The 25,280-nt window shown below is 33.1% G+C and overlaps 3 protein-coding genes across 4 annotated transcripts; 1 reads left to right on the top strand and 2 right to left on the bottom strand.

The window, feature by feature from the left end:
• Positions 1-6,867: 6,867 nt before the first annotated feature.
• Positions 6,868-12,430, bottom strand: LOC107025712 (inactive glucose-6-phosphate 1-dehydrogenase 4, chloroplastic-like). Its single transcript, XM_015226469.2, has 10 exons — positions 12,250-12,430; positions 10,463-10,710; positions 9,292-9,406; positions 8,771-8,976; positions 8,583-8,691; positions 8,457-8,497; positions 8,250-8,370; positions 7,965-8,164; positions 7,490-7,693; positions 6,868-7,385 (listed from the first exon to the last, which is right to left on the bottom strand). Exons 1-10 carry the CDS (start codon positions 12,361-12,363, stop codon positions 7,148-7,150), a joined length of 1,596 nt encoding a protein of 531 aa, XP_015081955.1. The 5' UTR covers positions 12,364-12,430; the 3' UTR covers positions 6,868-7,147.
• Positions 12,431-14,726: 2,296 nt separating this feature from the next.
• LOC107007807 (pyrrolidone-carboxylate peptidase) lies at positions 14,727-19,937 on the top strand. The gene is made up of 5 exons (XM_015206598.2): positions 14,727-15,068; positions 15,635-15,922; positions 17,546-17,650; positions 17,759-17,806; positions 19,434-19,937. The coding sequence occupies exons 2-5, from the start codon at positions 15,656-15,658 to the stop codon at positions 19,671-19,673; spliced, it is 660 nt and encodes a 219-aa protein (XP_015062084.1). The 5' UTR covers positions 14,727-15,068; positions 15,635-15,655; the 3' UTR covers positions 19,674-19,937.
• Positions 19,938-21,398: 1,461 nt separating this feature from the next.
• Positions 21,399-24,243, bottom strand: LOC107015524 (polygalacturonase At1g48100-like). Of its 2 annotated transcripts, none has more exons than XM_015215837.2 (6): positions 23,488-24,243; positions 23,231-23,398; positions 22,943-22,990; positions 22,658-22,865; positions 22,492-22,573; positions 21,399-22,059 (listed from the first exon to the last, which is right to left on the bottom strand). In XM_015215837.2, the coding sequence occupies exons 1-6, from the start codon at positions 23,887-23,889 to the stop codon at positions 21,558-21,560; spliced, it is 1,410 nt and encodes a 469-aa protein (XP_015071323.1). In that variant the 5' UTR covers positions 23,890-24,243; the 3' UTR covers positions 21,399-21,557. The 2 variants fall into 2 exon arrangements, with proteins under 2 accessions (XP_015071323.1, XP_015071332.1); XM_015215846.2 differs by having other exon boundaries at positions 22,943-22,987; positions 23,488-24,242.
• Between the last annotated feature and the right edge of the window lie 1,037 nt (positions 24,244-25,280).

The following is a 25,280-nucleotide window of genomic DNA, read 5'->3' on the forward strand; positions in this document are numbered from 1 at the left end:
CAGCTTAAAGCGTTGAAACACTAATTATCAGAGGCATTAACACGTTATAGTTGCTAAACTTGTATTTATACGTGTAACCTCGTATTTTTTTTAAATATATGGCACGTGAGTATGATATAGTAATACTTGATAATTATCCATACAAGCTTTTATTTAGGGTCTGTTTGATCATGTGATATGGTATTATGATACTGAATTTATTATATGGTATCATGATATGAAATAATGAGAAGAAATTAAAGTTTTGTTTGGACATGCGATATGAAATTTTGGTGTTGTATAATTTTTCATAAACATAAAAATCCTATAAGTTCTACAACTGTTAAAATAGCCCCAATTGTTTTTTGAATCTCATCAAATAAACAAAAATTATAAAATTACATAATAAATTTTTACGAAATTATTTGTTCTCCACTTAAGTAATTGTTTCATCAATATATTTGAGTAAAAATGAAACACATTTCACAGATTCTTCAAGATTTTCTTACTCAACAATCGTGAAGTATGAGTTAAAGTGACTAAATGGAATAATAAATTTTATGTCGGTGAGAATAATAAATTATAAAGCGTAATGATGTGATTATAAATTTTATTTACATGTGAAATAAATGGTTAGTAGATATAAATGTGGGGTTGTTTTAACAAAATATAAACTTGTGAATCAATTTTTGTATTAAAATTTCTCAAATCATGATATTGTATTTCCATATGATTCGATATCATGATTTTTGAAGAATATGGAATCACATCTCATGATATGAAATCATGAGATAGAATCAGCGTAATATCACATATTCAAACGCTGATTTCATTTCATGATATTATATAATATGGTATCGCGTGATCAAACGCCTATTTAATGAGTATGAATTTTAGGATTTGATTGACAAGATAATTGCAGCTCCAATTCACACTTTGTTCCTAATTACGGCTGCTTCAATTGATCTGTTTTTATCTCAAAACTTTGACTTTTCTTTCTCCTTTCCCCAAAGAACACCGTAGAATCCTACAACACTGAAATTCACGAAAATAAATCAACGAAGACCATGAAGGCAATTTAATAGAAAACTAAAGCAATAATAAAAACGAAAAGTGAAACTAAGACTTACGTGCCAATATATATACTTTTTCACCAAGCAAAGCCCAACTAAGAAAGGCGGTGAATGGTGATGATTAGCCGATTGAAATAGAAAAAATAATAATTGTTACATCGTAAAGGACGGCAATAGTTCTCTTCTCATACGGTCAAGAGACCAAGCAGCTTTGCCATGAACGACACAAACCCCAATTATAACACATTGAAAACTTGTCATTAATTAACACATCAACATTATATGGAGCTCCATACTAAACCCCAATTACTATGAGATTATATAAAGTGACAACTAACAAACATAAGAAACTAACCGACAAGAAAAACAAAAAAGAATCAACCTAATGTTTATTTACATAAGCTAAGAAAAAGAAAAGATTCGGCTGATGGGCCCAATACAAATATACAAATGGGCTGGTAACCCTATGTTGAGTATCTCAGGCCCAAGCCATGAAGAGAAAGTTAGCACAAAGGAAGTTGGAATGTGCAAATTCAATTAACTTTTATTCCATAATTTGTTTTCTCTAATTTATAATGCACTTTCTTTTAGCTTCTCTTTAAATTGTTGCTCATGATTCGTAAATTTGGATGGTACATTATGATGTAAACATAGACTAAACCTTCAGGTGACTGATCAAGTCAAGTATAAAAAATCTATCATCATATAAACGAAAACGATGGATGGAAAACGAATCCAACTTACCATGCCGAGCTGTGTGTCATGTCATGTGTGTGGGTCTAACCACATAAAGCCAAACATAAAAACTGCTAAAGCTGATGAGAAGGCAAAGATAACTTTCTTTTTAAAAAGTTGATACGAAGCTATCGAAAATAAAGAGATTTTAAATTTAAATTTTAATATGAATATTAATTTTTTATTTATAGGAGATATGTTTAAATCTTAATCGATAAATAAAATTACTATCTACGTACGTAGCCTGAATTTCATAACAATTTCTTTTCGGATAGTGTTTATCTAGGTATGAAGTCTATGATTTTCTTATTTAAAGATTTATATTTAAAATAAATTATACAATTATATTTCATTACAAGTTAGAATAAGTATTTTAAATTAAACATTGGGAAAAGAACAAAACGGGGACAACCTACTACGATGTCAGTGGAACCCACACACAGTTCTGAATGGCCCCTATTATTTTCAGCAACTGCCAACGTTCTAATTCTAAAAGAAGAAGTGAGTAGTGACTAACACTTCAATTGATGAGAGCAAAATAACATGGGTTGCCTCTCATTTTTGCCGCACATATTACAAGCTTCAGCTTACATTATACTTTTCATTTTTTTCATTCTCTCCTCTTTTTCAAACCCAGTTCAATCTCAGTGTAAAAATCGACCAGTCATTTTCAATTTTGGTGATTCTAATTCGGATACGGGTGGACTCGTTGCCGGACTCGGGTACCCCATTAACCTTCCAAATGGTCGAACTTTTTTCCGCCGTTCAACTGGCCGTCTCTCTGATGGCCGCCTTATTCTCGATTTTCTATGTAAGTCCTTTTTTTTTTCATTTTAATCAATCGTACATTGAGAAGTAAATAACATTAATGTGTAAGATTCACTGCATGTATTGATTGGTAGGTAGAGAGTCATATCTGTGAAATATTGTGAATTGTGATGAATAATTGATTGGGTCCTACATGGATTTTTTTTAAGCATTTTGAATTACATAAGTGAATGCAGCTTTAACTGTTAGTGCGATCAAATTGAGGTAATTCATAGCTTTACTTTCCAAAATTTTATGATCCTTGAGATTGAAAATTTTGACTGGGTAAACTTATGATCTCTGTTGTACGTATTATACACTATTTTCTTGTTAATCTTTAGAGAAGACCTGAAGTAGATAGACTAACTTCCACAGCTCGCACGTGTGACCAATAGTTCAATTGTTGTTCCAGGGCTCCCCTTCACTTTGTACAACAAGCAAATTTGAAAGTAAAATCTGCGGCGTTTCATTTACCTGAACTCTGTTTTACAATGTGATACTCTTGTAAATATCAAAATACTCAAAATTGATAACTCATTGATGGTTGAATATGTCAATGTCCAGAATGAACTAATGATCTTCAGAGAATGGTTTACTTAGACTTTAGTGTCATTGGAAATACTAGGCAATTCAGTCATATAAGGAAAGACTGTAACACTACAGTGGAGCTTAGGGATTTGGAGTTATGTTTTATGGAACGTTGAAGTGGAAGGTGATTAGGATCTCAATTGTCATGAATCTTATGTAATGTGCAAAACCGTTAACGATTATTATGTCTCCTACTGTATTGAGACAGAACACATAGTAGGTATGTTCATTGTGCAGNATAAATTCTTGGGTCTTCAAAGCTTGTTTTAACTTTAGAAGGTCATAATAATTCTAAGAGTAAATTGAGAAAAAAATTAATTATTTTTATTTTTATTTAATAAGTGATCAAGTAATATAAAATAAATATTTTAAGTAAAATGAGAAGGCATCACTGTATTCTGCACTACCTTTTGTAGTTACTAATCGAATAACTTTTCCATATTTTATTTTAAAGGTATCATATATAGTGGTCTTCGAAAGGGTAGTTATGTGGCTCATTGTAGATGTTCTTTTCTTTCTTGGAAAAATTAAGTGAAATGATAAATATTTAAAGTATATAATGTAATATAGTTATAGTTTTAATCATTTTTAATTTATAATTATAGTTTTGTGAAATTTTGCTATTCAATTTTCTGATCATATAGATCTAAAACTTTTATATGCTTATCATAATTATTTATTTATGAATTATGAATAATTCATAATAATTTATCGTCTTTATATAATGGCAGATGAGATGTATAAACGGAATTCTGAATTTTTTTTATATATATATCATGTTTATATATTTACAAACAAAATATTTAAAAAAACAATCAAAATATATAAATTGTAACCTCCATAGCAAATAAAATTATATCTAGAAAGTGTAATTACTGAAACTATAATTATAAAGCTTTACTATTTGTTATTTTTGCTATTTCTCAAATTCTTTTTTCCCTTCTTTATCAAATGGCGTAATAGGAGCCCATTCCTAAAAAAAAAAAAAAAAAGACAGAATGGAGAAAAGAGAAATACTATAAAATGAAGCATAAAATTATATGCTCATAAAAAAAAAAGCAATATTTTACAAGTTAGTACACAAATACTACTTACTTACTAGTGAGATTACATTTATCGTTGAAAATTTAACATTTTCTTTAAGATAATAAATATAGCCCTCTCCCCAGGGATTAAAAAAAAAAAGAAGCAAAAAATAAATAATTTACTGTTAAAATTATTGGTGGATCGCTTTTTAGAGATGAGATCATCTTTAACTTACCTTTATTTTACTCTTCATTATTTATATTTATAGATAAGATCATTTCCAATCTATCTCTATTTATATTAAAATAAAATAAATTATTTTAATCTCATTTTATCATTAATATTAAATATTAGAAATAACATTATCTTAATCTTATTCTTAAATATCGTGCAATATTTTGGTGAGAAATAAAACTAAAATAGTAAAAAACAAATATCTTTTACTATTTTAAGGAAGATACGAAAAAGCTACTGTGGCAATTATGGTATCGAAGGAGAGTACAATATGGTAAGTATGCTGCTCTATTTATTTTTACTCGTCTAATAATTTAAATAAATTTTTATTTTTATCTATTGTTTTCCATATATTAAAAAGAATTACATATTTATTTTTCGAGATCAAATAAACATTAACGGATAAAGTAACTAAATTTTTTTTTAACGAAGATGTCTACAATAATCTTTACTAGTTACTGATTTAGCTCACATCCTGATAACCGTAATTAGATATGTAATTTGCAATGTGATATTGAGAGAAAAAATAATTAATGATAATGTAGAGAGAGGAGTGCATCATTCTCTACGACAGCCATTATGTCAATGACCGACCAGAATATATGCTATGCCCATACTGTGACATGTGATATATGACACATTTTTTAGCCAATTCTAATTTTTTTTTTCTTGGCCCTCTTTTACTGATGTTGATGAATACGGTAAAAATATCAGTTCTGTTGGAAATCATATTCAAAGAAAATAAAAATATGTCAATACAACTTTTAACTTTCTGCATAGTCACATGACTAGTTCAACTTCCCTTTTTTTTTTTTTTTTTTTATAGTAAGCATTGTTCTCTTTCTCTTTTTCTTTTTCGATTTGCTATTTTACTCGAAATTTATAAGTTAAAATCTTTTTTTTTTCATTTATCAATAAGGACAGGTCGGTCAGTTTTTTGAACCGTAATCAAGATGTGTGTGCTACTGCGTGAAGCGGACATAACCCAAAATGTGTTACAAACACTTTCCTGAAGCAATTTGTTCGACACAAGTCAACAGTATGTCTTCAGTAATAAATCATGTTGTGTAATAACAAGGGTGTGTTAGGCAGAAGGGAAATATTTTTCATGAAAGATAGTTTTTTAAAAATATTTGTTGAAAATAAGTGTGTTATTTATTTATCAATGTTTGGTAAGTATCAAAAGATTATTATCCCAAAAATATTTTGTTGAAAATAAGTGAGTTATTTATTTATTAATATTTGGTAAGTAATCAAAAGATTATTATCCCAAGAGCATTTTTACGCGAACATGGTAGGGAGTGGGAGTTTTAGGGTGATGTGGTGGGGATCGGGAACGTTGAGTGAGTAGGAAAGAGATAATGAAACTTGAATTGTCACTTGTTTTAAATTGTTACACCTTATATTTCATTAAAAAAGTCATTTTTCTCGAAGCTTGATTTAATAAAGAAAAAAATTTTAAAAATATTTTAACCAATCAAATATAAGAAAATTAAAAAATATTTTTTTTTCTCCGTACCAAACACACTCTAAAAGTGATGATTCCAGTTTTACACGTATATGGCCACGTTTATGCGTTTCCGAGTCAAAAGTTTAATACTAATTACTAACAAATAGATAATCAAAGAACTCCAAAGCAAATCTAAAGCAGATTTAGGAAAAGATTGATTGCATGTGACTGGATTTTGCTTTTGCTTTAAGATATACTCCAAGCAGTAGAATTTTATTCTGTTAAGGTCAGTGTGTTAAACCTTTTTAGCAAGTTTAGTAAAAACCCAATTAGCTAGGTCCCAAATCCCAAATTATACATGCTCTTCCTGTTGCTGACTGAACTCGTCCTTTCTATTTAAAATGTGGAAAGAACTAGCAGCATGTAGGCCTTCAGTTAGGTTGAAAATGGACTCACAGGAAATATTGGTCGGACGTCTAAAACTTATACAGTAATTCAATTAGGGATGACCTAAGAATTGCTCTTCTATAACTTGGGATTCATCTGAACCTTGGTTGGATTTTCAAGTATTGGGTTTCCATCGGTATTCCATTTTGAGCTCAACTAACTCGAATTCACACCAAAAAATCTCATCTAAGAAACTTCAAATATAAGTAAAATAATTCAATATAAAACCACACAAACTTCTCACCATCTTTCAAATGTGTAGATCAAAGTTGGGAAATTGCCCAAAAAGAGTCTAGTTAAGCTTATCTTTCAACCTCTCCAAAATGCCTTGTCCTATTCTACCCCGAAACTACGAAATAGTGATCAATCCCTATAGTGACATGATTATTTGACTAGAACCACCAAATTTATGTCACTATGCCAGCTTTACACATTTGGTTTAAACAACAAACAAATATCCACCGTCAAAGGACTGACAATGGGACGCAATCACCAAAATAGGTTTTACTAATATGCCACTATGCCAGCTTGACATATTACCCTCATCAAGTAAACAGAATCCACAACAAACAAGCAAGTGGCGCCAACAATACCAACCCAACTTTCAAAAGCTAGTGCCATCAATCTCATTAATCTAAAATCTTTAACTTTTTCTGTAACAAGTGTGCAAATTTTCTCACAATGATTCCATCTCAATCAATGATCACGAAGACCAAGTATGGAGAGTGGATTTCTAATAATTCCTTCTGTAGGAATTTCAGTGTTTGTATGATGTATAACTGTGAGTAATGGCCTAATAGGAAATTCACTAATCATCCAACCACTTGACTCCATGTTTAGCCCAGAGATTACCGGCTTTATCTGGACCCTTGCTACCAAACTCGTAATGCTCAATTGTCGCATTATTATTGTCCAACTCACTTAAAACTGGAGATAAAATGTTCCATGCAGCTTCAACCTCATCGCTTCTCATAAATAGATGGTTGTCTCCATCTATTACATCATGAAGAAGTTGTTCATACGAATCAGTTTCATCAACATTGTACCTAGTACATCAACAAGAGAAAACAATAAGAAAATATGGAAATGGAGATCCTAACACAACACTAAATTCACAAAATTACTAACACAAGAAAATAGAAAACATTACTTGTCTTTATAAAGCAAGTTCAATTCCGAAGCCTCCAAGTTCATGCCTAATCCTGGAATTTTGTTATTGATTCTGATGAGTATGGCCTCATCAGGCACATCACGCAGAATCAGCTCATTAGTGACAAGATCTTGCATATGCCCTCCTCCGTCTTTATGATAAATGTTTCCAGGAACACGCCGAAATTGTATACAAATTTCAACTCTGAAACACATCAGTAAGGATAAATTAGAAAGAAAAGACCTATTTTGATGATTATCAAAATCATGCATCAAATTCATTGGATTATGGAACAGATATGAATAGTTTAAATGGAACATGTGGAAAACTATCATAGCAACAATCTATCTACGCATTAAAACTTCAAAAAAAAATGTAGAGGAATCACCTCCTTTGGGTTTAGGCAGTAGGATATGATATTTCAAATGGTTGAAGGTGAAATAGAGATACTTTAACTAGAGAGCAGTGATCAGACCTGTTCTTTTTTAGCCCCCAGCCAGCCTTAATAAGAAAAGGCACACCGTCCCACCGTGCATTATCAATGTGTAAAGCAGCACCAAAATATGTGGGCATAAGGTTTTCCATATCCTTGAAGTTACTTCCGGAATCAGCTTCGCTATGCCCAAGAATTACATCAGATGATTCCAACTTTCGAATTGATTTCAAAACCTTAACCTGAGTAGTAAATGATTTATATGACCAATTTCAACAAAAAATATTGAAAATATTTTGTAACATATAGGGAATCGAGGTTACATACTTTCTCATAACGAACATCTTCACCATCAAGGGTGACAGGCGGCTCCATAGCAAGCAAGGCCACTGTCTGGAAGATGTGGCTGTGTACAACATCTCCTAAAATCCCATAGCCTTTAGGATATCTATTACGTGAAGGGGAAAAATGAAGAGGGCGAGGATTAGGATCAAATACTTGTAACCTTCATAAGTGAACTGAAACCTTGGCTACCTTGCTGAGGTCTGCATGCCTAACTCTTCAGAAAAAGTGACCTAAAAATAAATGTTCAATGATAAACTAAGACTTCTTGCATCATTCCCAAGGTGATTCGAGCATCGGTTATCCTAAGCATATTACCTGTATGTTGTGTATGTAACTTCGATTCCATAATGGCATAAATACTAGATTCGAGAACCTTAGAACCGCAAGATTCTCAATTGTATTCCTTCCCAAAAGATGATCTATCCTGGAAGATAGGCAAGTAAAACAGTGATGAGTAAATAAGAATTCAAAGTCTTCTAATATCACACATGTTGTTTTTGAACCTGTATAATTGCTTTTCCTCAAAGTTTGAGAGAAGGGAGGTAGTCAACTGATGAGAAGAAAACGAACCCAGACCAAAGGGTTTTTCAATTATTACACGATTCCAACCCCTCTGGGTTTGGGCCTTTTCAGCAAGAGAGGATGCTACGTCGATAAGTGCTTCTTGAGGCACAGAAAGGTAAAATATTCTGTTTGCTCCAAACTTTCCCTAAGGTACACGAGCTGTTAACAACAGTAATAAAATAACAAAGATTTGGATACAATGAGCACTTACGAGCACAAAAAGTACAGAAACAACATACCCAGTGTAGTCCCAGTGTCCCACGCGGTGGGGTCTAGGGAGGGTAGAGTGTATGTACACCTTACCCCTACCTCAAAGGTAGAGAGATTTTTTCCGATAGACCCCCGGCTCAAGAAACAACATATAGTAATAGAATAATACTGCAACAAAATAATACGATAGTCGAAGTACAAGAAACAACAGAATGCACACTATAGGTCGACAATCCTCAGCAGTACTTACCTCAACTTCTTCCATGAGAGTATTGAGCTTCGACATGCCTTCTCGGTTGTCATACCCTCCATAAAGATAGAATATCCTTTTGAGAAATGCATCCGTTTTTTCTTCACAGTTTTCTCTGCATAAAGAAACTTTATAAAGTTAAACTACATCATGTTTCACCAATGATTTTATTTTAACATATGAAAATTGAGACGAGTTTTTGTTTTAAATGATTTTGGATAATGTCATAGACTTCTCAAATTTTTCTTTGTAGCACTAACTTCCCTTGTGATTTTACGATATTAGGCTTACCTCCTTTATTTTTATTTTTTGTAACATTTCTTTGAGTACATTTTTCATCAATGTAAAATTTTAATTTGACCTTATTAAGTATACTCTTTCATTTAATTATTTCTATGAACGTATTTTAAAGATCTGCAAATTCAAGCCACCATCTCTCCCTCTCTACGGCATCCTTCTGCTCTGCACTTCATAAGCTCCCTTTCCCAATAAAATGAATTTTGGTTATAGGAATTTGAAAGTTTGCACATTAATTGTCTGTTCTTCTTTAAGCCTTTTCCCAGAACTACTTATTTTTGTTTGAATTTGGGGTATTATGTGGTGTGTTTCTTTCCTTGTTCCACTGGAATCCTCTTCAATAATTTTTTTTCTATTTCTATTATTATTGTATACCTCCTTCTTTTCAGTATTATTTCTAAATTTTTAAACAAATATGTTCATCAAAATGTTCCAGCAAAACTCAAACCACATAATTTTACGGCATGGGGAAAATTACACCATCTTTAAGGAGCTCCTTTAAGAAGATATTATAAGATAAATTCAACAAAATAGCATATTAGAAAGGACAAATTAGTCAATTATGATTGTTTTCATCAAAGAAGTATGAGTTAAGAAAATTGTCACAAAGATTTCAAAATAAGGGTGATAAGTCTAATATCATAAACCACAAGGCAAATTAGTGTGATGAAACGAAACCCGGGGGAGGTCTCTGAGATTACCCCAAATAAATTTTATGTTAATAGATCAACAACAAGAAAACACCAATTTTCACGATACAATCCATTTGTTTCCCTGATCACTCATAACTCCCTCATTAGCCTTTGAGGTGCTCCAGCAAACGTATCTTAAATTTTGAAGGCAAAGTCTAAATTTTTTAGTCAAAAACTCAAACTCTAGAAAAGAATCAGCTATACAAAATCCGTCAGTGACAAAATCCCCTCCCCCNTCTTCTTCAGTTAATTTTTTCCGTGAGTACCCAAATATATCAATTATAACTTCTTCGTCAAGTGAAGTAGTGCTTCCAGTTCCTTCAACACTAAAAGAGGTTGACCTTATGGAAGATCGCGGTCTGTTGACATCATGAGGTTGAACATACGCCACATAGTTTATTTGTGTTCTGGATTTCTTTATCGTATGGCTCTGTGTAAAGAATATATATCAGTCTCCAGAAAAATATTCATCGTCACAATGGCATGGGCCAGAAAAAGTGCACATGTATTCCCCAACTAAACCACACGATTATAGAAAGCTGGAACAGTGAGATATCAGAAGGCAAACATGATTCACCAGCTTTTTCTGATCCGAAGATTGAAAGTTATGAAGAAGTATCAAACTGAAAATATAGACCAAGGTTTAGATTCATCTGGTCAACCAGTTCACATGACTAACCAAATTTAAGAATTCAGGGCATGCAGGAAGAAGTAATACTTCAATTTGGCGCTGTAGCATGTAGAACATGCATGCTAATACAGCTCAACATATGTGAGATGTGGATTTATACATCTTTCTAATTTTTGACAATTGCCTTTTAGGTGAACTGTGAACATGTCTTGAAAGGATCACAGAGATGTTTTAGAAGCACGACAGCACTATAACATGGTTAACAAAAGTAGTTATGCAATCATTTGGAAACACAATTAGATAGAAATCTTAGCACTTCCAGTTATTAACCTTATGCTTGTAATTTGATAATTGCTTCTTCATTAGTATAAAAGAACTTCCAGTCACTGTATTGTGCAGAACATGAAAAATCATATATTTCGTGAAAAGGATCACATTTTATTGGGGCATATAGACTTTAAGAGTTCAAATTTGTTTGATTAGTTTAGCTATAATTCTAAAATGATATTTTCCCAATCAAAGCAAACTTTTCGGTTATGAATTTAGCAGGTTTATCAAGACTTCACAGCTACCAGTACAAATGTATAATAGACAAGTCATTTTGACATTCTAAACTCCACCTGAAGTTAAACTGAGTTACATGATACTGGACGCTGTGACTATAGGATCAACCAAAGCCTCACCCAAGCAAGAGCTACATCTTATTCTCCCAGAACCAAAAGTTGACTATTTATGTTTTCCTAGGGTCAGTTTGACTGATTTCCAGTCCAAATCTGATATTGATATCCACTTTCTGAAAATAGCTAGTTAGTCATTATCAGATTTGGACTGGAAATTCTTCAAATCATCAGAACACTAGCTATTCCAGAAATTATTATTATCAGAACATTAGCTATTCCATGTTATTACTGAACATACACAAATCAAGGTTGATGATGAGATTTCCAATACGTCCAAGTTACTCTTCTACAGAGTATCGAGAAGTCTACTTTGAAGGATTCACAAATTATCAGTGTGAATCTGTGTATAAACATACTCTCTGCATTATTCCCCTCTCGCTAACACTAAAATTCGAAAGTAATAAATGGTTAGTCACTTATTCTCTGCATCGTCTAAATTTAATGGGACTTAATAACTTATTGTATTCATATCACTGAAATTGCAACATCATACAGGAGATAAACATCAATTTTCTTCATAAATTCTGAAATAATTTAATTTGTCAACTGAATTTCATACACGAATTGAAAATCATGGAAGAGAATACGATAGGTACAGCACCATATAGCTCAACTTGGATACCAGAAAAAAAAATAAGAAAATGGATACAGAACTGACCGGAAAAGAATGGACAATAACGGTAGGTAATACAGAAAATTTCCGATGGATTGACGGGACGATTGAGTTCTCCGATGAAGACGTTGATAGCGACACTGGTGAAAGCGACGCCATCACTTTGAATATCCCGATCAACGTTTTCTGTTGTATTTTCTACTAGTATACTGTATGTGTTTACTGTGTAAAAAAACGTTTATATCTGGGTTTTGGTAATACTTTGGGCTTGGGTTCTGGATTCTTGATGTTGGGCCCATTGCCCAATTTGTTGTAAGGTCCGAAAGGGAGAATTGGGAAATTTTCTCATACCACATATATTATTAAATGTATATTGTAAATTCTTTCTCAGATAAAAAGAAAAAGTTCACTGATATTATGACACTACTAGACAACATACGTATTATTATGGGGGAATTTAATTATTTGAATGATAATTTAGAGAAACTATCCTTTTATTCAAATTGAAATTCTTAAAAGAAATCTATGAGGTTATACGAATGATTTGTCCCAATTTTCATAGAATGTGCTGATAGAAATAGTTGAGTAAATATCATATTTTATATTTGTGAATATATATATATAACACCTCTTACATGTATTTATGCAAGCACCAAAGTTATTAAGGCATGGTATCATCTTGTTATATTTAAAAAATTAGATTCATACAAATTCAGTAGCTTTTGCTTAGATCTTGTATATTTAGTTTTAAAATTTTTGTTACATATATATATATATATTTTTATATTGAATTCAATAATTATAAAACGAACTATAAATTCTTCTCAAAATTTATAACTCATAAACTTAAATTTCTTACTCCCTTGTACATTATATAAATCCAATTTATCACTTACAATAGATCATATTGAAACGAAAAACTTGTTGGGTGCAATTGCACCTATTTACGATCGAAGAGGATTGAGTCCATCTGTCAATTTAGTGCATGTCCCACCAACTAAGACTAAAATACTAGAAATACTTGTCAATTAAGATAAGCCTCAATTGTCTAAAGAGATTGGCTAATATTAGTAACCAAGAACGTCATCTCGTATGTATTATTAGGTTACTATTCTCACCATAGTTGTTGGGTAACAAGACTTTTCTCATGGAGACTTCAGATTTATTTTAAATGGTATGGTTATGAGCACATAATGAAGAACCTCATTTTTTTACTGTGATAAACTTATTTAATCGTAATTTCTTAATGTGATAAACTTGTCTAAAACATATATCTCATCACTATGAAAATATGGAAAACGAATCAATCTAAGCAGGTCTTGTAGAAGAGACGTTTTGACATATATCATGTATGTATAAGGATTGAGAGAATCAAATTCTTTGACCGATTAAATTGATTAAAATTGAATTTTATTTGAATATGCTATTTGAATTTAAAAACTTGTACCTCTTCTCATAAATATATAACATTCACAATTTGTGAAAACTATATATATATATATATAAATCAATTATTTTAAAAAAATACAAGTCAATCAATAAATTTTACGTCAAAAGCTTACCTATACGTATATATGTTAATAAAAACTATTTAAAAATGCAAGTTAAATAAACTATTAAACTTTCTCATATTTAGAAATGTATTGATAATAGCGTTGTTGGAGATAGTAATAGCGTTGTTGGAGATAGTACTAAGTACTAAATACTTTAGTGCAACTGGTGTAATTTAGTTTAGTTTGATTATAAATAAGAGGTTGAAGGTTCGAATAATGACTATTAAATTTGTGCTCCAAATCAAGGAGCCAAGAAGCTCAGTTGTTCAGGCAGTTCTATTAATGTCATTTATAAGAATACTTTTATTTTTTTAAAATTTTTAACATATATAACATTAAAATTTTTCAATAAAACAGTGTCAATTAACATCATATGATATAGGATAGCGTTGTATATACTTATCTCCTCTATAACTATACATATATATAATAGAAAGAAAATAGAACTTGTTCTTTTTTTAAAAAAATAAAAAAGAGCATATGGTAATAGAGCATAGGGTTTGTTTCACGACAAAATAATTAAGCAAAAACACAGAAGTTTATCTCCTTTCCATTCTTTATTCTTTTTGGTTAGGGAGGAAAGCGAACTAAAGAAAATTATAGTAACTTGACTACATTTGATTATAGGTTTTTTTAATTAATAAAATTTAATTAATTATTCAGTGAAATTTTACTGTCACTATTAAAATTTGGAGTTTTTTTTAAAAAGTAAATACATATTTAAGAATAAATTTAAAATTTGATCTTTCAACAAATTTCAAAATTTTAACTAAATTTATGATTAAACATTAACTTTATCTTTTTCGCATTTCCTTGCCCTTCATCCAAAGCAAATCTCAAGAATCTATATACTATAAATTATAACTTATATAGCCAACTATTTAGATAATTTGAGATCAATCATTTCTTAACTATTAAGTACTAATTTGTTATAAAAGTTTAAAATCAAGAAAAGGGAAAAAAAGAGGTTAAAGTTAAGGCAATTATCTGAGAAGTGAGATTATTGCAATTTGCAAGTGAAGAAGGCAAAACAAACAAACAACAAAGTCATCACAATAATTACGTAAAACATATTTTATAATAATAATATGATTTCTTGTTTTATATTATAACGACCCACCACTACCACGTTCTTTATCCAATTTTTTTTTTTTAATTTTTTTATTTATTTTAATAATATTCCAAAATTTTACTCATCAATAATGAAGAATCCCAATCAATAGTCTTCTACCATTATAATCACCTTTTGATCAGATAAGACCACTTGCTTCAGTCCTTTATTCTTTTGGCTCTCTCTCTTTCAGCTTTCAGGTAACAAAATTTATGTTTTCAATTCTAAGTTTTCTGCTTTTTATTAGTCTTGATGATTTATGGGGTTTCGAATTCTGATCCATGTGATCTCTGATTATTTTCAACTGGGGTTTAGTTTTTTTGCATGTTAATAATCATGACTTTGACTTATTAGTGATGAATTTGGGGTTTCTTGGTATGTGAAATCGTTCATGTTTAGAGGAATTGGGAAGATTCTAACCTGGGTTTTTGTTTGATTTTGGATCAAAGTTTTGAGCTTTAATTGTTATCAACATCGTTTCACAAAGGCCTATTTTTTTTGTTCTTTTATCCTTTTTACATGTTATAGTTTGAAGTTTTGCTTTGTTTTTCTTCATTGATTACTGTTGGTGCAAAGTTTCTACTTTTAAATCACTTTGAGACAGAAAGATTGTCATAATTGGACACTGATCCGTGGCGGCTGTGATGGGAATTTATGGTTTACAATCTTGCAATGAAATCTTTTAGATTTTTGGTTTATAGTTTTGTTTGATGCAGGTGTTTAATTAGAAAGTGAATCTATTTTTGATGCTTTGAATTTTTTTCAGTTTCGTCTGACTAGGGGATAGATGGGGTCCGAAGGGCCTTCACCTGTGATCGTACATGTAACTGGTTTCAAGAAATTTCATGGAGTTGCTGAAAATCCAACAGAAACCATTGTAAGTAATCTTAAAGATTATATGAAGAAAAGGGGTATGCCCAAAGGGCTGATCCTTGGGAATTGCAGCATCCTTGATACTGCAGGCCAGGGAGCCCTAATTCCCTTGTATCAGACACTGCAAGCTGCTTTAAGCGGTGGTGACTCGGAGTCATCTAATTCCAAGAGAGTTATTTGGGTTAGTTGCTCACTTGGCTTCTTTTTACCTTTCATGCTTAACTTTGTTCTGCTGTCCCAATGAGGAAATGTTAGGTCCTTAATTTCATTTGGTTGGAAAATGATCACATAGCCATTTTAAAATTGTGTAGCTCTGTATTATTTTTGGTGTCAAGTGTAAGCAGTTAGTGATAGAACAAACAGAAGCTATTTATGCAGCTTATACATCGGTTGTAACTTAGAAAATAGGACCCTATGCAGTGTTGTGAAAGGCGATCGCCTCGTCGCCAGTGGTGAGAGGCGAGGTGAACCTTCATCGCTTTTTAGCTTTGTGGCGAGGCGATCTTCGACAGGCGAGGCCATGAAATAAAAGGCGAGAGATGAGAAAGGCATCACCTTTTGTATTTTTGTTAAAAAGGGCTACTAATTTAGGATTTTAAAAGCTAAAAGGTACTTTTAGGGTTTTCGACTACACGCCTCCAATGACCAGCCAGACTTCTCCGGCAACTCCAAACTCCAATCAATACATATTTCTTCTTCTTCCTTAGTTTCTTTTCCTTCTTCTTCCTCAGATTTCAAAGTCACTTCTACCTCTGTTTTGACTTGTGTTCTTTTTTTTCTCATTCAAGTTCTAGACTTTTAGCATGTACCATCTATTTTGAGTTTTTGAATAGAAATATTTGCTAATATGTTATTGCTATTGAGTTTTTTGATTACTTATAAATACAATTAAATATTTAAATTTTTGGTACTAATTGGCGTTGCACTTCAAAAAGGCAAGCGCCTCGCTGCTCGCCTCTTCTTGTGGCGAAGCAGACCCTTGTCGGCTTTTATCGCCTTCCGGCGTCCAAAATACTGTCCCTATGTAACTACAACACTTCTGAAGCGGGGTTACATTTTCTGATGTAGTATACCTGTGATATATAGACTAACTGTTACCTTTCTTTAAAAAAAAAAAAAAGGTCACGTGACTGGTAATTCCATTGGACCTTAATATGACATAAAGATGGAAATTTTTCTGTATGGAATCTAACAGGACCACATGACACAATTATTGTTCCTTTTCTCCTATTATGAAATGTATGACCTTTAATTTGGATGTGGTTGGTTTTATCTTGGAAATATCACACTTCTACTTTTGTCATGTACGATATGGAAGTTTTGGATCATAGTTCATACAAATTGATCATCTTTGAATGATGCAGGGTGCTACGGCTTTTGTATTTTGTGGAAGGATCCATTTGCTGACAAAATGGTCATTAAATTAATTTTTTAATCCTGAAAACCGCTATACTTCCGTTTTTCAGAAATTTGACGCATGCTATGATGTGTAGGCGGCACCTTATATATACTCTAGGCTCTTTGGAAAATCCTGTTCTGGACCCAATCCTGTGAAAGTGTACTTAAATATGCTGCTGGAAATGTTACCCTTATCAAAAATATGCTACTAGAGCCTAGAATGTTCCACAAATTTACCTTAATTGGTGTTTATGGTGTTCAAGTGGCTAGAGAATATTATGGTTATGTTCTAGAGTCTTTGTTGCGAATTCTCTGTCACAGTCAAATTATCTATGGAGTATTTTGATGCCCAATATTTGTACTTCATATACCAAGATTAATCTAATTTGTGGTAATTTTTATCCAGGTACACTTTGGAGTTAATAGTGGTGCCACAATGTTTGCCATAGAGAATCAGGCTGTCAATGAAGCTACTTTCCGTTGTCCAGATGAGATGGGATGGAAACCTCAGGTTAGTTAAAGGACCTTCCAGTTTTCATTTGTCCTGTTAAAAGACCTTCCAGTTTCAGTTTGTACAGTACATCAACTGAACTCAAGATTTTTATCCTATTACTTGCAGAAAGTACCTATTGTTCCTGCAGATGGGGCAATTTCGCGTAAACGAGAGGTATTATGATTTCTTGCATCCATCTCTCATGATTTCTGTAGAATGGTTATTAAAATTTAATGCTTATCTTGTTTCCCAACTTTGAAGTCAACCAAATGTTGTTGGTACTTATATGAAACAGTTGTATGCATTAGTTCATACTTCATTGAAGTTTATATACCATCTTTTAAAGGTTGAAGGGAGTTTGCTGTACACTTCACTGTTAGACTCCATTTTTTGAGTTAACACTTTGTCTTGGTTTCCAAAAGGGGAGCAGGACGGCAAGACCAGAGAAGTTGATCGTTTACTTCCTTTATATGAAGTATTGGTGATGATTATCCACTTGTTTGAGAAGTAAAAGTAATGTATGGCCCTACTAGGGAATGACCCTTGTAAATAATGATCTAAAAAATTAGTTAGTTCGGAAGATAGAAGTGCTTAGGTATAACGAATTGTAGAAATATAAAAGACAATTCTGGGCGTCCTATGCTGGAAATAGACACAGAGCACTGAGCCGAGGAAGTAACTTGTAAAGGCAAAGTCGTAAGCTTTTTGGAAGCTCAAGATTGTTGGTTCACTGTCCATGCTTATACATGCTAAACCTTGAGTTAAATGCTTAATATTCCAGCCTCAATGGTTCTCTTTCCTTTTCTGGTCATGTTCTTCATAAACCTTTAAATGCACCAGGACCGGATGGAAAGATAGGGACCTATGTTCCGAGGGTTATTGATTCTTCATTTATGATATACAGTTCGAATCCAATTTCTTCTCTCAAGTATTCCGAGCTCATGAACTTTTTAAAGATTTTTATTCATTTATTTTTACTGAAAAATATTCTAGTTTCCAGGGATTATGACATTGTGAACTGTTATCAAGACCAATAACCATGGCTTCTAAATTATTTCACTTTTGCTTTGCTTCATACTATCTCAGTCACTTTTGTGACTTCCTTGAGGAGGGAGGAGCTGATGAATAACGAAGTGGTGTAATGCTTGTTGGAAATATATTTCCTATCTTGAATTGTTGGAGTTGCCATCCAAGCTAAACACTAATTTCTCCATCTTATATGATGATCCTTGATATGTTTTCATTTCCATACCTTTATTTGATTCAGGGATCCCTGCATAATCAGTTCTTTCAATTTTCCCTATCTACCTAAGAACGGACGGTCTGTGATACATGGATCTTGGATCGGGAAACCGTATCCAAGCTCCGGGTCTAGTCTGTGTTCTTTGGACTTTTCAAACTTAGAAAATGAAAATCTTAGTAGCTAAAGGAAGGGAAATCAACTTAGGTTTCTCCACTTCTTTTTTGTTTTCTTTTTGATAAATAAGGTTAAAGCTTAATCTTGGACCACATGGTAGTATCCCTATTCAAAGATGTCAGACGAACAGGTAGTTTTATTAATGGGGAAAAAGAAGAGCCCACTGTGGAAATTTTTTCCAGTAGGAAGATCTCACCGATTTCTCTGAACATCTAGTTTCTGGAGCGGGGAGTTTTTACTAGCATCTAATCTTTCTACAGATCGCACTGACTGGAAATAGCTGCTTCCTGTAACTTCTAATCCAGGAACAATTTATTTTTGTTTGTCTTTGCACCTGTAGGTGTCGTACCACTTCTCTTTATACTGTGTTCTCTCTTTGTGTAGACTTCTCTTCCGGTGGAGGAAATGACCAAGGTATTGGCAAAGATGGGATATGAAGTAATGACCTCTGATGATGCAGGCCGGTTTGTATGCAATTATGTATACTACCATTCCTTGCGTTTTGCAGAGCAGAATGGTGTCCGATCACTATTTGTACACGTGCCCCTCTTCCTAACCATAGACGAGGAGACACAGATGCAATTTGCTGCTTCTTTGCTGGAGCTACTCGCCTCGTCATACTAGTCCTCGACTTCTGTGTCTGGAAGTGTATTTGCCTTGTTATTTATGCTGTGTATGCAGAAGAAGGTTGATCTGGATATAAATGTAATGCTTTAATAAACAGTGAACTTTTAGTGAATGGCAAATGCATATGGTGTGTACATGTATCTTCGTCAACATTCCTTGGGTGCTTAATCTCGTTGATTTGGAGATGTTTCATGCTTATTTGCGAGCAAACTTACAGCTTTCTGTATCTCCTAATGGATATGATAGGAACTTGTCCTTCAATTTATGTTCTTGCATTAGTGTCTTTCTGTTCTTTTGGCTGATCATAAATTGGGCAGAAAATTACACCCAATGACCTTGAAAAATATATGGTCTTAGAACTTTTGACCCCACTTGCTTCAAGGTGAAAACTTATAAACTTGAAGTTTCGCTGCGGATTTCAAAGTTCAGAATTACAACTTAAGCATACATAGAAGAAGAAATTAAAAATAAAAATCATTTGTAGTTACTAGGAAATAGAGTAGAAGAATTGATGACATAGGTTCACCGCCCCCCTACATCAAATCAAAGTTAAAAAAGAATTGCGTACTACTACATACATTTTACTTGTGGGCTATATATATGGTGTTTGAGAAANTGCACCGGCCCCCTACATCAAATCAAAGTTAAAAAGAATTGCGTACTACTACATACATTTTACTTGTGGGCTATATATATGGTGTTTGAGAAATTGAAAATGGGTAAATTGTAGGTTGTAGCCCCACACCACAGCCGCCTTACTCCATTTTCTATGTTGGGACCTCAACCTTTTCCATTTATAGACTATAGTGCTGTCAGCTCTGCCACTCCCACTACACATTAATTATGTCATGCTCTTAATTATTGGATCTTCTTTAATTTAATAATTTCATTCTAGCCCCTTCCATTCGTCCTCCTGTCTAATAATAACTTGAGTAGATGATGATGTTGGAGTATGTATCATCGGAGGAATTTCTTTTATCTTAACAGAAATCGTAATTTTAAAGTTCTGAAATATTATAAACTTGCACATCTAGATTAGTTGGGACCATAAAAAGATATCGTCACCCATAAGAATCACTAGTATTTGGCTGCATGTTACCTAAAGGAAAAAGCTGTTGTGCGTCTTTTACTCCACGGATTTTTCTATTTATAGGGACATCTCGAGTTAACCTATGTGTACGATTAACCTACCTGCTACTGTAATTAGTACTAAATTTAGAAAATTCAAAAGGTAAAAGGGATTGCCAAACCTATTTTTGTGCAACCATATCATGATATATAGTAGGTAATCTGTGTTATTTTCAATGTTACTTTTTACCTTTTTACGAGCACGTGAAAAAAATATAGATTAGTAGTACGTACATTGAGAATGAGACACTAGCTATGAGTTATTGATCACTTGCCTTTTTTGTTGAACTCGTCATCTTATTGGGCATGTGGTAATTGATATATGTGTGGTTAAATTAAGCTACTTCTTAAATGGTTAAAATTAGTGAATAACCTTGATTCCTTTCTACTTAATTTCATAGACATCCAAACATGCTATGAACTTTGGTCATTTATCTAAGTTCACAAGTTCGAGTTATGGAAGCAATCACCAATACTTGCAGTACACCCTTCGGGCCTAGGTTGCCGTAACCTTGCTAACTTGGGATGCTTAGTGTACTGGGCTTATAGTTATTTACACTATCAGTGTAGGTAAAGCAGAAGATATTCTAAAAGTGATTTAAAATATACTACTTTTATATCATTAACAAATGGATACATGCTTACAGTTAAGTTTTAGTCCCCTCTGGAACAAGACTAGTAGAGCTAAAACTTTAATACATACTATTAATTACTCCATCTTTTACAAGTTTCTATTTCTTAGCAAATCATGTATCAGCATTGATCAAGATCATTACTTGGTAATGACTGAGGTGTGCCTTCCAACAAGCAAAAAACTGGTGGAATTGTAAGAGTAATTAGAGCACCATAAGCATTCCAACAAAATGGTTCCAAGATTTTTTGTCCTTGAGCAGGATATAACTCCACATCCAAAAAAGTCAAATTTGTGCAAGGGACACTGTTACTACAAGCCAAATGCATTGGTGGACTTCTCACATCATAAGTACCCTTTATGTTTGAATAAGTCACATCAGATATGTACACTGCTGAAGTCTGATTTGCACAGCTCTTTGTGTTGCAGTAATATTGATCTAAAATTATCGGATTTCGGACACTTTCCATTCTAATGTTGTTGAAATTAATGTTGGATACTGTCCCAAATCCTCCTTGCCATGTCTTGATCCTAACACCATTGTCTGAATACTTAATAGTTGAATCTTCAACTGTAATGTTGGATACACATGCACGGGAATTGCGAATGCCTAGACTGCCAATGCTGAAAATTATGCAAAGACACAGTCTTTATATTCAAGATTTGGGAATAGGGAAAGAAGAAAAAGACAGAGTAGACATCTTGTTATGGGCTTAAAAGTGTTGTTCCTTTTTTTGTGTGTAGTGGTAGGCATACCTCTTTCACTCTAGCAGTTTTGTTAGTTAATGTGCCATTTTTTAAGAATATGTTTGTGGTGCAAAATTGATTGTTACTTTTTTGACATAAAAAGATGGTGTGATATTGCAGCATTTGAATATATACCTTATTCCATNCTTTTTTTGTGTGTGTTTAGTGGTAGGGCATACCTCTTTCACTCTAGCAGTTTTGTTAGTTAATGTGCCATTTTTTTTTAAGAATATGTTTGTGGTGCAAAATTGATTGTTTACTTTTTTGACATAAAAAGATGGTGTGATATTGCAGCATTTGAATATATACCTTATTCCATGACTTGGACCACAGGTCATGTTCCTTATATCAACATTGTAACAACCAGCTCCAATTGAAATACAGTCATCACCTACAACATAAATTGGTTGTGCTCAGAAAGAGAATACGCGAAGAATCCTCTATCACTTAACTTTACAAGAATTTAAGGTTTTACCATTGGAGATTATTGAGTTTCTTATTGTGACATCGTTGGTATTCTCTATGTGAATTCCATCAGTATTGGGGCTCTGACGTGGTGCTTTTATGTAAAGCGAGTCAACATGGACACCGCGGCAACTGTCAAATCTGAAATGGAACAGTGGGCTGTTCTTGATTTTAAGCCCTTGCACTGTCAAATTTGAGCTCATGAAGAACTTTATAGCCTGTGAAATTGAACATACTTTAGATTTTATGGAGTCTTTTGGTCCAAGGGAACAAAACAATGTGTTTTTGAACTTACCACAGGGCTGTCACAAGGGCCAGGTAGTGTTGTTCCATTTATCCCCTGCTGCATTGAAGTGTTTTACATTATATACAAAACTCAAGATCCTAAATCAAATTTGTAAAATAAAAAAAAGGGCAGTCCGGTGCACTAAAGCTCTCGCTATGTGCGGGGTTCAGGGAAGGGCCAGATCACAAGGGTCTATTGTACGCAACCTTACCCTGCATTTCTGCAAGAGGCTGTAGAACCCATGACCGACCTCGTGGCCACATGACAACAACTTTACGAGTGGATCATGAAAATTACTTTATGTGGTTTGCAAGGAAGATTCCACCATTTTTCTCCTTTACCATCTATGAGTCCACCACCTTGCATTGACATCCCATCAATTCTGTAAAAGACTAACCATTGTTTCTTACTGACACCTTTTGGCCATGAATCAGGTCCATCTGGTGGCATAATGGTTCCTTCAACCTACACGATCAATCCTAATTAGTCACTTCACGAAATTATCAAACAACGTTACAAGTACATGAAAAGATTGAATTAGTTTGTCACATTACCTTAAAAATTAGTCCACTTTTGCAAGGACCAGTGAAGATTGTGGATTGGATCATGAAAGAATAGTGTTTTGGAACTAGTAGAATAGCTGAATCAACTTGACAAGCAGTATCCCACGCCATCTTAAACGCTTGTGTATCGTCTATCACACCATCACCAACAGCCCCATAAGACAACACATTGAAAATGCCTGCTGCATAATCATTTGATGAATTCTTCACATTCTCAGTTTCTGGATCACCCTTAGGTGCAGGGGCAGGGGCAGGGAAAGGTGGCATTGATATTTGTGACAATGCACGAAAACGCGACACTTTGGGGTAATCATAAAACGTACCATGAACTGAAAAAACATAGGAAATCAAGAAAACAGAAAAAACCAAGAAGCAAAATCTAGTGAATTCCATAATTTGTGTCCAGCTAGTATAGCTTTTTTAACTAAAACAGAGTACTTATAGAACTTAAGGGAAGTGAAGTAACACAATTTGGCTACTTGTTTTACTAGACCCCTCACTAATCCTATATAGAAAAATAAAATGTCAATTTTCACTAGACTAAAAAGATCATGCTTATTTTTGTCATTATCAGTAGGTTTTTTCCAGAAGTTAGAAGGATATAAGGCAAGGCACCCACGTTCTTGGAAGTCAAAAAAACAACAAAAATGAAGTTGTTTATGTGACCACCAACTAAAATGCAAGCACTTGTAAACAAGTTGAAAGACTATGCAAGTAGTTTCAATTATGTTACTTACAAGTTCTCAAAGTGAAATATTCCATTTTATACTAAATGATTCTTAGTGGAAGAATGGTTCTTTTGCATGGTCGGCATTATTTTAATCATATCAAAACCGCCCTATTCCATTTACACAATGATTTTTTCTGGTTGAGGATAAATAGATAGGAGGGTGTCCCCTCAACGATAAGAATTTAACTTCTATATGTCTATGTATACTATCGAGAGGGATTACAAACTTTAAAAATTAGACAAGATACGTTATTATAGTATATTTTTTTACAAAGTTACTGTCAGTATATAAAAATTAAATCTGATTAAAAAACGAGAGCTATTGGGGTGGGAGGGTATGAGATAATGATAATAGTGAAATTCAAAAGAACCCCACGTTTTCATCCCATTACGTGCCACTTACTTTGGTCCCAAAACTAGTGAGACTGCCCAATAGGCAATTCTGATGGAACATGTTATTATGGTTACTATGTATGGTTATAAATCTCGTCTAATAGAATGCTTCTTTTACTGTTTTTATTAGGAATAATGCAGTACAAATTTAAATTTGTCTATTTGTAATGGCCATAATAAAAGGATTGCATTTGCATTGGTGGGTAGATTTCAATTTTGTCTGCTTGATTACACTAACAGAAAAAGTAATCTATCAAAATTTTCATAGATACCTAATTGATAAACTCGAACTTGCTCTACCATGAGTGGATCTTATTTTTATATGAACTAAGAGGCACATATTGGGGAGGTAGTTTTTGTATTTAGTTCACATAGAGTGAAAGTTTAAGGTGTTATAGTAACTATTTGCAAAAGTAACCACTAACTCAAGCTATGGGATCTTTTCTTTTTAAGTGGAATACTGAGTGCACCTAAAATATAGGTGTTTTAGATTGTAGTTGAATAAATAGGATCTTTTCATTCTTGATTTTCGGTGAGTTTTGAATATTAAAAAAATCTTGTCAAGGGCATCTCCCTTTTAACGGATCTTACCATAACCATGATAGTTTGTAGTTGTCGCGCTCACTTACTATCTAAGCAAGCATGCACGAGGATCTACTCG

This window comes from Solanum pennellii, chromosome 1, assembly GCF_001406875.1.
Source record: "Solanum pennellii chromosome 1, SPENNV200".
NCBI lineage: Eukaryota > Viridiplantae > Streptophyta > Magnoliopsida > Solanales > Solanaceae > Solanum > Solanum pennellii.

Coding starts and splice junctions, on each gene's coding strand:
- LOC107007807 (XM_015206598.2), top strand. CDS start 15,656: ATGGGGTCCGAAGGGCCTTCACCTGTGATCGTACATGTAACTGGTTTC. Junction 17,651..17,758: donor AGATGGGATGGAAACCTCAG/GTTAGTTAAAGG, acceptor TATTACTTGCAG/AAAGTACCTATTGTTCCTGC. Junction 17,807..19,433: donor CAATTTCGCGTAAACGAGAG/GTATTATGATTT, acceptor CTCTTTGTGTAG/ACTTCTCTTCCGGTGGAGGA.
- LOC107015524 (XM_015215837.2), bottom strand. CDS start 23,889: ATGGAATTCACTAGATTTTGCTTCTTGGTTTTTTCTGTTTTCTTGATT. Junction 22,991..23,230: donor TTCCTTGCAAACCACATAAA/GTAATTTTCATG, acceptor ACTTCAATGCAG/CAGGGGATAAATGGAACAAC. Junction 22,866..22,942: donor GCCCTTGTGACAGCCCTGTG/GTAAGTTCAAAA, acceptor TCAATTTCACAG/GCTATAAAGTTCTTCATGAG.